The sequence below is a fragment of the Anas acuta genome, chromosome 5 (assembly GCF_963932015.1).
Source record: "Anas acuta chromosome 5, bAnaAcu1.1, whole genome shotgun sequence".
Lineage (NCBI taxonomy): Eukaryota > Metazoa > Chordata > Aves > Anseriformes > Anatidae > Anas > Anas acuta.
In genome coordinates this window covers 2,662,512-2,675,936 of record NC_088983.1, presented here as the reverse complement: position 1 = coordinate 2,675,936, position 13,425 = coordinate 2,662,512, and the positions used below count along the sequence as shown (strand labels likewise).

General features: G+C 48.6%; 1 protein-coding gene across 2 annotated transcripts; it reads right to left on the bottom strand.

Annotated features, from left to right (window-relative positions):
• Positions 1 to 225: 225 nt before the first annotated feature.
• Positions 226 to 13,355, bottom strand: KLHDC2 (kelch domain containing 2). 2 transcript variants are annotated; one of them, XM_068682224.1, is made up of 14 exons: positions 13,272 to 13,355; positions 12,418 to 12,585; positions 11,438 to 11,517; positions 10,257 to 10,374; positions 8,797 to 8,912; positions 6,832 to 6,913; positions 6,641 to 6,724; positions 4,325 to 4,405; positions 4,189 to 4,247; positions 3,750 to 3,859; positions 3,215 to 3,287; positions 2,379 to 2,466; positions 1,541 to 1,593; positions 226 to 1,252 (listed from the first exon to the last, which is right to left on the bottom strand). In XM_068682224.1, the coding sequence occupies exons 2-14, from the start codon at positions 12,571 to 12,573 to the stop codon at positions 1,129 to 1,131; spliced, it is 1,224 nt and encodes a 407-aa protein (XP_068538325.1). In that variant the 5' UTR covers positions 12,574 to 12,585; positions 13,272 to 13,355; the 3' UTR covers positions 226 to 1,128. The 2 variants fall into 2 exon arrangements, with proteins under 2 accessions (XP_068538325.1, XP_068538324.1); XM_068682223.1 differs by lacking the exon at positions 13,272 to 13,355 and adding an exon at positions 13,009 to 13,167.
• Between the last annotated feature and the right edge of the window lie 70 nt (positions 13,356 to 13,425).

The following is a 13,425-nucleotide window of genomic DNA, read 5'->3' as shown; positions in this document are numbered from 1 at the left end:
TCCCAGCAGCGCAGCTTCATGGTGCTGTGTAATTCTCACCCCTGCAGGAGAGCAGCACGCAGGGAAGAGCTGGAGCCTGGGTCAAAACAACGCTGCGTTTGCTGTATCAGCATCCCCCAAAGCTCTCAAAGTGCATCTTGGTGCTTGTCTGCACCGCCCTCAGCGCTTCCTGAAGCCGCAGCTAAAGCTTACACAAGAAATCAGCACAGAACTCCAGTACAGGAATTGTTTGTTCTAGAAGTCAGTTGTTTATTGATTTATTTTTTTTTTTGAGGACAGCTTAAACATGATTTAACCCCTTCCCCACAGCAGCACAGCCTGCTCCTTGTCCCAGCTGTCCCCTGCTGGGGCTGCTGACAGACGGACCTGAGCACAGCTGCTCGCAGCAGCCCTGCACCCTGCTGCAGTCCATGGGGTCTCGGGCTGGGCCAGCTGCAGGTGAGCTCCACGGGTTACTGACACAGCTGACAACAGGCTCAAGCACTTTTAGTTACACTTCTCAGGGCAGAATATCTGCTACCTAAGGTTCACAATTGAAGTTTCACAACATAAAGAGTTTCAAAAAACAAACTAGGAACAAGCAGAGTAGTGGTGCTTTAACATCTGAAGGTTTACAACAGTTTACCAACTCCGATAATGGACAATTCTCAAATCCTGGTTCTCTGACCTTGACTGGTTGTGGCAAAAAGTATGTTAAGCACTTTCCTAATGCTGTAGACTAAAACGGGCCTCGCCCATCACGGCACTCCTCTGCCTAGACTAAAGCCACACTCCCCTTCCACGGCTGTGGTGTGCTCTGTACTGCCTGCACAGCCCCAAAAATATCCCTACGCATGCACACCTCCTCTCCCTGCTTGGGGCTGGCCCTCACAAACACTTCAAGGTGGACAAACCCAGAACTAGCTGAAGCTTAAGCACAGGATACACCTCCACTTGCATTAAATACATTTATTGCAAACATCTTTACACAAAAATAGGTTCTCTCTAGGCCATTCACATGCAACTTAAAGGCGGGAAGCAGCTACCTACAGGACAGCTATGTCATCTATACAGGGTTAACGCTTGCCACACTCGGTACAGTTACTACAGCTCAGGATTGCTCATCCACGCACTGCCTGTGCAGAGGGCTTAGGAGCCTGAGGTGTTGTTGCTTCCAAACCGCTGATTGACGCTGTGCAGCAAGTGCTTGGGGAGGCAATTCCAGGAGCTGGCCAACATCTCCTTAAAGCAAATGACTGCTTCGAGGCACAGCCTTGGGGAGAAGGAATAGGCAGCTGTTGTTAACATGGATTTGAACAAGGCCTGCAAACTAAGCTAATTATTTACAGCTAGTGAGTTAGGGCTTGTTCTCATCTTCAGCCCTGAATGCATACACCTGAATCTCACTCTAGCTTCATGCTTGGCTACTGTGGTTTCATCTTTAGGGGAAGAAATGTTTCCAAGTTTTTTAGCACCCTAAGAACCAGCTCTAGCACTAGTCCTGCACTGTTTGGTTTAGAAGGGGACACAACTGTTCAGTGCTGAAGCCTTGCCTTCTTACCTTACAAGAGATCTTGGCTGTAGCGAAAACACGAGAATTTCATTACTGTGAGCCTGGAGGGAGAGAGGAGCAGTTTGATGATGTGGATTCACATTATTACAGCAGGAGCCAAAAAAGCCAAGGCTCGTGCGCAAAGGAACCCTGGCAAGCAGCGAGAGTTCATGTAAGCCACAGAGGCAGCAGACAAGCTGACTATGGACTGGCTCACCAAATCCTACAGCGCCTGTAGTTATCAGCACTCAGGGAACTACAGCTGGGTTAAAAACCAGCCCAAGGGCCATTTTATACAAAGAGCTGAAGGGGAACAGGGGCGTGATGTTAAATGATTCCGTGTCTGCTCCCATCCTGCCTGCACCCCGTGGCACAGAGCACCACGAATTGCACCACTCCTGTTTGCCACCTGCCACCCACTGCTCCTGCCACCAGAAGGTGCTGCTGTGCCCCTTCCAGCCAAGGGGGGGATTGTACAGCCCCCAGCGCTCCCCTGTTCCAGCTGGAGAGCCCCTCAATGTCCAGCCTGTTCTCAGCAGCCCTCCCTGAAAACATCCTGGTGAGAGGCACAGGACAAAGCTAAAGAAACAGCTATGGGATAAGAACAGGCTCCAAGTGAAACACAAGCGTGAGGGACAGCCAGTCACGATTTGTTTGAATAACGACGTTTTCTAGAAAAGCAGCAAAACATTTCCCCTCAGAACTTTGTTTATGCACCTCTGCCAGGCCTCGGTACCTCGCGCTGCTGCCTGCGAGCATTTCAAACCTGCGGGAGCGCTAAGAAATCACAGCTCCTGCAGGAAGGGCCGGGCTGCACAGGAAGGGAAAAAGCTCGACATAAACTTACGGCTTTCGAATGGGCAAGTAGGTTGTTGGCACAGCCCCCAAAGATGATCACCTCTCCCTCCTCGCTTGCACAGGCGGTGTGCCACAACCTGCCAACAAGAGCGCTGCGTTACACAAAAACCCAGCCCCACCCAAAAGCCCGTGTTTGGGATTTGTACTGTTTGGGATTTGTACATGGAGGTACCGGCTGTCAGGCTGCCTTTCCGCCACCGCGCTGAAGAGCTGAGCAGCTCAGTTTATGCTCAGTGGGGCTGAGCGGGAAGTGCCACTGCTCCAGGTCATTTAACCTCAAACCAAAGTATTTCCCCAGACAAGAGGGAGCACATTAACTTGACACGGGTGGTTTTGATGCCACACGCATGCATCACGGTAGCTTTGATGCTTTTAAATTGCTGGTCATCACCTTTAATTTGCCCAGCAGGTCTTTACGGAAGACAAAAACATTCTGGGTGTGCACAGGGCCAGCCACAGCGAGGACGCGCAAAGCAGCGCGTGCTTGGTGGCCCAGCAGGAGCACACGGGTGCTGCTCAGCTCTTGTGCTGGCGCTCAGAGCTCAGTCAGAGCACACCAAGCCCCAAATCCCCGTGTTTCTGTCTGTTTCACAAGGCACTGAGCTACACGCTGCCTCCCGCACCACTCATAGGGTGGTGTTAATCTCCCATTTTGTGCACAGATTCAGCACATCAGCGTTCCTGGGGCAGGAACTGCTGCTACGAGGTATTGTATGGTTAAGACAGCCGAGTGCTGTGAGGAGGGATGTGAATCCTCCTCACAGCCCAAGTGAAAAGCTTCCTCACTTTTTTTTGTGTACGTTTCCAAGAAAGTGTGTATCGTACCTTGGTTTTTCAGAATAGTTATGCTCAAACTGTACCCACTCATTCTTGCTGATACAATAAATCCAAGCATCACCTGGAAACAAGCAGAACCGCAAATACAAACAGTATTATATCAGGTCTCTCACGTTTGCTGCAGTAAACACGTGCTTTGGTATAACACAGTCTATTTTTGTTCTTAAATTAAGTTTTTCAGGTAAAACCCTGCAAAATTTTGGGTTGGCTATTTCAAAACAAGAGTTTAACAGTGGTTTATAGGAGTGAAGTCAGGAGGGAAAGATGGAGAACTGTAAAGCTCTTACTAATTGTAATTTGCATTAGACACATTTTTAGAGCAGCCGAAGCGCCACAAATAGCAGAGTCTCAACACACTCAGCGACTCCTACTCTGCCAGTTTAGCTGGTGACCATAAGGAGCCAGATCACAAGTACGTGGAAGGAATGTGAAAAGAATTTACGGTGACTAGGCAATAACTCAGGCCTGTGCATAACTATTCAAGAACAGAAAGACAACACAAAATCCTTCTGGAATGACTTACTTAATGGCTGCTTGTCTGTGGTGAATCCTCCAAAGAGAAAGAGATGATCTGAGGAAATTGGTGTTAAAGAATGCCAGGATCGGCCGACCGGGCAAATGCCTTGCGTGATTCTGTATTGCAATAAAAGCACCATAAATTACAGAAGGGCTATGGTAAAATGCTGCTCTTCTTTCCTGTTCATTGTTTTTCAGGTATTTGAGCTATGCAACTTCATACTGTGCACAGTTCATGACCCACCAGCGAGTTTATTGCTTTAGACACGGTAAAAGAGTTTTGCTCCTATCAGTACTTGGAAACTGCTGACAGCAAAGTCAGGAGGCTCAACTCCACTTGAGTTTACACACAGGGGCGTTCGCTAAGTTTCATTGGATTGATTAGAAGTAGATAAAAATGACGTCTTCATATTGGTTTATAAAAGAACTCGAGTTTTAGTACCTACATTTCATTCCACTCCCACGTATCCAAGTTCAGGTAGTAAAGGTCGTTCATTCGGGACTCCTACAATAAAACAGACTGAGGTTGAAATTCTCCATCTGTGCTCCAGCAGCGCACTGGTAAATCGTGCTGGGACTTACTCTGTATCTGCCACCGAACACGAAGCCTCTGTTCCCAACTGTAGCACAGGCATGGGCTGCTCGTGGGGACGGAGTTTTCCCCTGGGGACAGAAAAAGTGAAAGAAGGAGGTTAAATTTGGTACAATAACAAAAGAAAGGCGATGTCATTGCAACAGAAACCTGCAGTGGGTCAAGGAAAGGGAGGAGCTCACACAGAGACAGTTCCCACACGTCAGCCACCCAAGGAGGTGAGAGGCTGAACTACAGTCAGACTTAAGGTCAACAAGGAACAGGGAGTGAAAAAACATGCAGCAGGTCATTTTGCATTCAGAAACTTGCTTTTTTTGCTGGATGGAAGATCAGAAAACTCATTAAAAAATATTTTTTTCTTTTTATGCCTCAAAGTACAAATTTTACTTTTAGAAGAGCGCTCAGACAGTCACAGAGGACCTCAGACTTTAAACAAGGCAGTGATACAATGAATCAGGGATGCAATGAATCAGGTTGTTTTTTTTTTTTGGTAAATTATTCTTCTGACATAATTGAGATCCTTCTGCACTAAGACAAGGCAATTCTTCAGTAATGTGAACAAGGAGTTATTTAACTCAAATTTGATTTCTTCCAATTCTGTAGCAGCATCACTCCAACTGCCTGTTCCTGAGTTCTCCTGGGACACTTCACACGGGGTCTGTTTGCAATAACCGTGTTTTGCTTTGCCTGTGATCCAGCACCCAGGCGGAACGCACTGAACTGTCACACTGCAGCGAGGATGACAGGGAACCAGACATTTTGTTTTCCTCAGCTCCTCAGGAGAACAACACTACTGAAGCATGAAAGAAAGCAACCCAACGGGAAAAATAATGAAGAGCAAAAAAATAAAAATAAAAAAAAAGCAAAACAAAAGGCAAGTTTCTCATTTTTGGAGAGGAGAGGATCAGGATAATGTAAACAAGCATTCAATAACTGTGCCAAGTTGGGCTAGTGAAGGTTTGGAATGGACTTGAGGCAGAATTTCTTCACCAAGCACGAAGAGAACGGGCTGCCCAGTCCGGGTCCCCACCACGGAGGTATTTAAGAGATGCTGAGGGACAGGGCTTAGTGGTGGGACTCGGGAGGTCAGGTTGATCATTGGATTTGGTGATCCATGAAGGCCTTTTCCAACCTGACCCATTCTGTGATTCTGTGAAACGAATTATTTAAATTTGGTTTAAGCGGTCTCAGGAATGCCACTGAGCAGGCAAGCAGGGAGCTTTTATTTTTCGTGGATGTTTCCAAGCAAGTCCTGCTGACAGTGTTTTAAACCTTTCTCTTAGCAGTCCTCTTCCACAAACAGCTTGCAGGAAGGCTGCAAACAGAGCTGACACCGCCCAGAACCCATGCAGAGGAGATAAGTTAACAGCCACACTTTGCTGGCAAATAAGCAAGGTGCGGGGGATTAAGACAGCTCGCTCGGGAAGCGTGAGAAGGGAGCAGAGCCCAGGTCACAGAGCCCTAAGCTTTAGCTCTTGGTTTCCTCCCGGGGCTGGATCAGGCAGGCTGCCTGTCTCAGGAGCAGGAGGGGAGGCAGAGCGGCAGCAGCCTGCGGCGCTGCAGGCGCAGAGCACCAGCCACAGCTGCACAGTGGCTCCCAGTCAGCAGATCCGGAATCATCCAAGGTGAAAACAAACTTCACAGCACCAGAGCGAGCAGATCAGCTCCACACAGTCCCCTTGTTCCAGCGCCCCATCTCGTGACCCCGTGAGGCGTGTCTCATGTCCTCCCGCCAGCCAGCACCAGGCCTTTCAGGGAGCCCTTCCACAAAGAAGGAACTCTTTAACTCCTGACACTCGGGGACTGGTTTATATGCCCTGAAGGAGGCAGGATCACAGAGCACCAGAGGACTGCTCACTTGGCAGTTGAAGGCTGGTGACCTATAAACCACGCTGCAGGGCACAGCAGGAAAGTGAAAAAATAAAAATTAAAAAAAAAAAGGATGAATTTACGTGCTTCTTGCTCAGGTATAGTTAACCACATCCTCTAAAATAATGCCTGGGAGGTGGCAGCTGGAGGTGGGACCCCGCAGTGGGCAGGATACGACCGGGTAAGCCTGCATTGTCCTGCGGGATAGCTGAGCACACAGCAGGCACTGGGACATCTGCAGCACACAGCCACCAGGGCTGGGACAGCTTCTGCTAACGCCCCGCAGCAAGGCTGCTTTTATCAGCAACCTCTTCTAATTAAACCAAGTTAAATCAGTGAACCCCGGCCTAGGAGAGCCATGTGTATTTTCAGGGGAAATGAGAAGAGAAATGGCACACAGATCTGTAACGTAAAACAACCGGTGTAAGAGTAATTACCGTCGTTATAGGCTGGCTCCAGGTAAAAGTTTCAGTGTCCAGAACATGCACGTGGTCATTCCACCCTCTTGGAAGACCTGAATTCTTTAAAAATATTGAATAATATTTAATAAGAAGCAAGATTTAATAAGCACTAATGAAATATTAGAGGTTAAACAGGAATTGCACAAAGGTGGGAAAAGTTAACTTACCCAAAAAGAGGTTTCATCAAATTCAAAAGTTCCTCGTTGCTTCCCTTCAGGAAAATAGCCATAGCCTCCAAAAAATATTAGCCTGAAAGAAAACAAACAACAAGGTCTGTTAGAAATATTACCCCATTTGGTGCTAGCAATTAAAGCCCTGTAAAGGCTGGGCTCAAACAGAAGGCAGGAAAACCAGGGAAGCCCCTTTGACTTCATCGCTTCCCATATGTCAACAGTGCAAGTTTTCCAGGTGTGGGCCCTGTTTCTTGCCTAATCAACCCTACCACCCCCAGTAAATCCCTCTGTAGGTGTTTTCCAGGCCCCAGGCTTCCAAGTTTGGCTCCGGTTCCAACTGTGAAGCTGCCAGGCCCGCTGCCTGCTCACTGTGCTCCAGCCTTTGTTACCGGGGCTCCCACGGGGCAGCTACGGGGTCTGCTCCTGAAGGGCCCTGCCTCCACCCTTCCCAAGCCTGCAGCTCACTCTCCCTGACCCCAAAATGCTCACAGACACTCCTGGAAGAAGCACGGGGATGGAATTGTGCTGCCTGGGTGTGCTGGGCTGGGCAGGGCAGGGTGGCCACAAGAGGCACAATGCACCCACAGCCACTGGAGCTGCCTGCGAAGGTTTCGGGTTCCTGGGGCAAGACACTGCTCGTTGCACTCCTGTTTTGTTTCAAAGCCCGAAGAGTAGCTCCTGGGAGCACCCCTGCAGCTGCTCTTACTTTCCTGTCATCCTGTAAGTGTGATTTACGTTACGTTTGTGTCTGCAAAGGTTGCAAGTAAAAGCCTGCAGAGCCCCGGCACGACGTGATGCTGAGCCTCCGAGCCCTGCCAGCTGAGAACAAGAAGTAGAAGCCCCAACCACTGCCTGCTCGCAGCACAGCTCAGCCCCAGCAGCACCACGAGCCTGCTCACAGCCTGCAGAGCCCTGCCCTGTGGGGAGCAGCCCTTCCAGCCCTCCTGCAGGGCACGGGTCTGGCCATGTGAGCTGTCACCTGCTGATTTTTGGGTCCTGCTCTCTGGAAGCTGGAAAGCCCCTGAGAAGCCAGCCCTGAGCCCAAGGAGAGAGCCAAAAGCTCCTGCCTGCCCCCAGACAATCCCTTTCTGCCCCCAGCCTGCTGAGCACCGGCTGCAGGGCACTGGTGGAAGGGGGAAGCCACCACTGCAGGGGCATTCCTCAGCCTGTCCCCCAGCACCAGGAGGCTGCAGCAATCTCATCCCGCAGCTCCCTGCAGGGACTAGCATGGCGGGGAGAGGCTGCAAGGCAACGCTCTGCGTGTCAGCTCATCTGGCTCCGACACCTCCTCCTTGTCCTCCTCATCTTTTCCAAGGTTCGCGATGCCAAAAGGCATCTCTGGGACACCATTCCAGCATATTAAGTCGGATAACATTGCCAGCAGATCATCCCGTGCATTCTGGTTTTGCGCAACCAGCACAAAACACGCAGCATGAAGCTTGTGCAGTGCTGAAAGTCACATGTGGCTTGTGATTGAAATGGCTTCTTGCTCCTGAACTAGCAGGCACAAGCTGCCCCACAAGACACAGCCAAAAGTTTGCCTTCTGTATGTAACAGGAATCCTACAGCAGGCTTCTGGGAGAATAAATCCAGATGCAATTGCCAAGGGGAACAACGCTGATACGAGGAAGCAGGGGTGTACTGAGAACGCACCGTGGAAGATTTGCCTGTCAGGAGCCCACAGTTCGGATTGTGACTCACCCAGATACTTTGCAGCTTACACATACCCAAACTGGGAGTGAGGTTTTCCATTTATCAACAGTTAAAGGACAGAGCAGCTTTAAAAGGCTGGCTGGGGAACAAATCCAGCATCTTCCTGGAGCACGTATGTGCTGCAGGCAAGAAATCTTTCTGCAGCCCTTGTTTAAACAAAAAGACACAACAATGACAAGGCTAAGAGTGATTAAAGCACACACACACGCAAGGACAGCTGTGCTGACTTCGTTGCTGGAGCCTTACTTGTTTTTGTAAACCCAAACGCCAAGTTTGTCCTTTGATGAAGGGGGGACCCCCTGACACTCTACTCTGACCCACTGCAGCACTTTGTCCGTGGATCTGGAATTTAACATGTAGAACTGTAGAAAATAAAAAGATTGTTTTTTACCCACACGGTTAGCTTAAAGCTTAAGTCTGACTGATGTTAAAATAATTACTTTTAATTAGCATGTATTGGTACAGAAACACTATATAAGTTCTTTTCCTAGCTGCACAGACTACTGACAATGTTTGGAACAAAATATGGATCTAAAGATCCTTGTCTTTTTGCAGACTTAAGCCCCAAACTTTCTTTTACAAAAGTCACAGGACCATTAACATTGAGTGATACCATCCAGAAGCTGAACCAGGATAAAATGAAGGTGTGCATAATATAGCAATTGTCTCATAATTAAAAAGAAAAAAAATCAAAAATAAATGTTTTTATGGCCTCATCCCTTCTCTGTGTGTTGTGTGATTTTACATGGAGAGAGATGGCTGGTGCACACATAAACACTGCCTGAAGTGTCAGAATACCCCCAGCAGGAAGGAAGCAACTCACACTTTATAAATTTAGTTTGGTTCAGACTGTTTACAAGTATTGCAGCAGGTTACTTTCAGGTTACTTTCAGTTTATATTTAAGAGTGAGACCGAAACCATTTACTTTAAACCGTACTTTCAGAACATCAAAATATTTTCAGGTACTCCAGAGAAGAGTGAGTAACATTTCAAAGCATTTACAGATCACCTGCCCATACTGTTTCAATGACTTCTGGAAATTCCCAGGTTTCAGAAGAAGCAAACTCACAAGCACCACTGCAATACAATTTACGGGGTGAGCTGCTCTAGAGCAACTGCCACCCAAACAGGTCACGGTGCTCCTTCGGTGGTGGAAAGCAACAGGGGTGCAACCACCATGTGAAATGATGCAGAGCTGATGGTTAACTTGTTTTCCAAACTTCAGGTTAGCTGACCTGTTGCAGAGAAACTAAAAACTAGGCTGATAAAAGCGTGCCAGCCAATCACTTGCACGGAAAAAAAAAATAATTCAAGTGCTAAGCACCATATTTTGTTAGTCAAAATCTCTCTGGCAAGCACAAAAGGAACATGGCTTCAATTAGCTCGCATCTGAGGAAGCTGCTGACAGCATGAGAAAGCTGGTCATCTGCTTCCAGGAGGTGAAAATATTATCCTGCAGAAGCCATGGAGGGCACAGTGATTAGATGCATGTTCAGCATCTCTGGTTACTGACATTTAAGCTCTGAAACAGGATTCAACCTGTCCAGTGATTCAGAAGAAAATGCTTTTGTGATTTGTTATGATCCATTTCTTGTTTTGGATGGGAATTAATTAACTGAAAAGTCCACTTCTGTTTCCTACGAAATGGGACTGAAGCTAACGACCAGAAACTTCTCTGTGAGGAAGAGTTTATGAAACCACTGACCTTGTTGGTGTTGCCCCGTGCGTGATGTCCTCCGAACAGGTACACCACTCTGTCTACACACACCGCACAACTTCCAGACATGGAAGGGGGAACATCTCCTTCTGTTTTACTCTTCTTCCTAGAAGCACAGTTTAAAATATTACATCTGATCAAACCAAACAACAACAATTTTCTCTGCAGTGGAACTTTATAACACTACCAGTACGTTTCTCATTACGACACGTCCCTGCAGACCCTTCAGTTAGGAGTTTTGCAGACCCGTGCACTTTAACAATTCACAGCACGAGGCAGGTCTGATGAAGGGGTGGCGTGGGGAAAGGCCACCTTAATTAGCACGTGTTTTCTGGGGGAGGAATCCTGTCTGCCCAGTTCAGGAGTTTGGAGTGATTTTCACGTTCAATATCCCAGAAAGATCCCCAGGCAAAGAGGCTGCACCTGTCTAAACTGAGGCTTTCTGTTTTGCTACCTTTTGCTACTTTTTTTTTTTTTAATGCTTGTAAACACAAAGAAAAGCTTCCACCCCCTGCTCAAGGCTCTCCTCAACCACTCTGGTGACTACAGGCAGTGCTGAAGCTGCATTTTCTGCAAAGCACTGAGGGGCCCAGGTCTCACAGAGCAAGGACCTAGCTAGGAACAGAATCGGAGCATCGTTTTCCCTTCTCTTGTACCATCAGGCACGCAGGTTTCACACAACTTCCAGGTTCCTACTGGTCTAAGAAGACACAGTAGTTTTCTTTTGCAGCTTCAATATTTAAAAACAACTCCTTAAAAGGATAAGAAACAAAAACATAAAGTACCCTCAATGTACTCTTCCCCAGTCAGTGGTACAAGTACAATTTCCAGGTGTTATGTCCTATACCAGATATCCCAAAAAAAATTTGTGCTGTTGATCACATTTTACTGTATGGGCTGCCTGAGCTGTCTCTCCCACCTCACCTATCTGACCCCTGTGAAAGCGTAAATATTTTCCACACAGAAAACCAAACCAAAACAAAACAAACAAAAACTAACAACCCTGGAAGCACTGCACACATTTATGCAACAGTTTGATATGTGGGAATAAACAGATCAGGAAATTCTCTCTTTGTTCACAGACCCTCAGCATGGTTTCTGTACCAATTTAAGAACTTCTTTCTTTCTTCCCACAACGCAAAAATTATTAAGTTAATTATTTACTTTACCATCTTCCAGTTTCCATGTTGTAGATCCAGATTTCATCTCTAGGCAGATAGAAGTCATAAAATCCCCTAACTTGGGCATTCTGCAGAACAGTTCAGAAAAGAGAAAGCAAAAGCAAAAGAAGGATGCTTGAATTAGACTCCTGTGAACGTTTAAAACCCCTCAGATGTCTAATCTGCAGGAACAATGCCTGCTGTAGTCCTGTACCCCTCACCTGCAGAGCAGCCCCGAAGAGCAGGTATTAGATCATTTTAGGTTCTGCTGGGGACCACACGAACTCCCAGCAGAGCCAGACACTGATACAAATAGTAGCTAATCCTCCCGTTTGTATCCCAAAGAGGATAGGGTGCATGAATGAGCCAAAGTCTTCTTTTTATATCCCCCATCCCTTCCACAAAATGCAGAACTCACCAAAAGCTTTATCTTGAGCTAGTTTATCTACTGAATTCGCTGTCAAATAATTTTCATTCTTGTCAAAATCGTAGGACAGCTTGGTGCTACTTGCTCTACACCCCCCTCTTATGCTAAACAACTAACTTGTGCTCGTTAACGTGCACCACACAGCTGTGCTGATAATGGTGGACATAAAAGCACCATTTTGCATGGTGCGCGCTTCAAATCAGACAGCATTTCCTCCTCTTCCAACAGGGGCACGAGTTAAGGAAGCCAAACGACACTTAGCATCCCACAGAAGTTATCTGTGTGCCGAGATCTGTATTTAACGCTCATGATTATTTCAGTAACTCGAACCTCTTAAATGCCATATTCTAATTTGTTAAATAACTTTGTTTTTTTTTTCTCCAGAGGAGGGATAATTTTACAGATTTATTTCCAAACTAACGGGACCCAATTACCAGCACCACAGGCAGCAGGGGCGTACCTTGTAGCCCCCCAGACGTAAATGCAGTGCCTGTGGGTGCTGGCCACGTACCTTGTAGCCCCCCAGACGTAAATGCAGTGCCTGTGGGTGATGGCCACCTACCTTGTAGCCTCCCCAGACGTACATGCAGCGCCCGTCAGTGACGGCCACATGCCCGCTGCGCTCCGCGGGGCTGTCGTTCTCCAGCTGCTCGAAGCTGTCCTCAGCCGGTGCCGGGAGCTCCTCGTCGGCCTGCAGGTCCTCGTTGTCATCAGCCATGTCGACAGGGTGCTACGTGCGCAGAACGAGACGGTGTGGGGCTTGGAAAACCAGCGGGGAAAAGCAGGGGAGGGGAAGACAAGAGGCCACGCTGTGGTGCCTCTCACAGGGAGCTCTGCGTGGAAGCTGGCCCCTCAGCCAGCAGCGCTGCGGCTGCGGATTGCTGACAATTTACGAGGCTTTCAGCTGCCTATTTATACCAAAATCTCCATCTTATTTTCTTAAAGACCATCTAAAGACACCCAGAAGCAGACCCCGCGAGGCACGCACCTCAGAGCTCCGCCTTTACACCGAAGCCCCCCTCAGGCAGCGCCCCCTCCGCACCCCCCAGCGGCTACAAACGAGGCCTCCCCCGGCCCCCTCAGCTCCCCTACGGCTCCCTCAGCCCCCCCCCGACCCCCTCAGCCCCCTCAGGTCCCCCCCCGGCCCCGTTACCTCAGGGCCGAGCCCTCCCGGCGCTGCCCCCCGGCCCCCTCGGCCTCCGCTGGGCCGCGCAGCTCCAGCATCCGCCGGGGCCGCTTCCGTCAGCGCCGCGCAGGCTCCGCTCCGCCCGCCCGCCACAGGCCCCGCCGCCCTCAGGGCCCTGCCCCGCCGGCCCCCGCCATAAAAAAACGATTTTAAGGTGTTTTTATAGCACGACAAAGCCCTTCTCGGCCCAAATACCGGGGTTTTATAGACCCCCAAACACCCAAACTAACAGTAAATAGTCGTCAGTTTCAGCACATGCAAAATGCCGTCTCTCTTCCAACATCCAGTCACGAAACTTCCCTTTTCTGATATAAATTAGCCCGAAAGACTCCTCCCCCCCCCCTCCCCCCATCAAACGGGTTTTGCGGATCGTAAAAATGTCCA

Excerpts from the sequence above, each read along its gene's own strand:
- KLHDC2 (XM_068682224.1), bottom strand. The coding sequence starts at position 12,573 with ATGGCTGATGACAACGAGGACCTGCAGGCCGACGAGGAGCTCCCGGCA. Across the intron at positions 11,518-12,417 it reads ACGTCTGGGGAGGCTACAAG|AATGCCCAAGTTAGGGGATT; the intron begins GTAGGTGGCCAT and ends ACTGTTCTGCAG. Across the intron at positions 6,725-6,831 it reads TTGATGAAACCTCTTTTTGG|AATTCAGGTCTTCCAAGAGG; the intron begins GTAAGTTAACTT and ends ATATTTTTAAAG.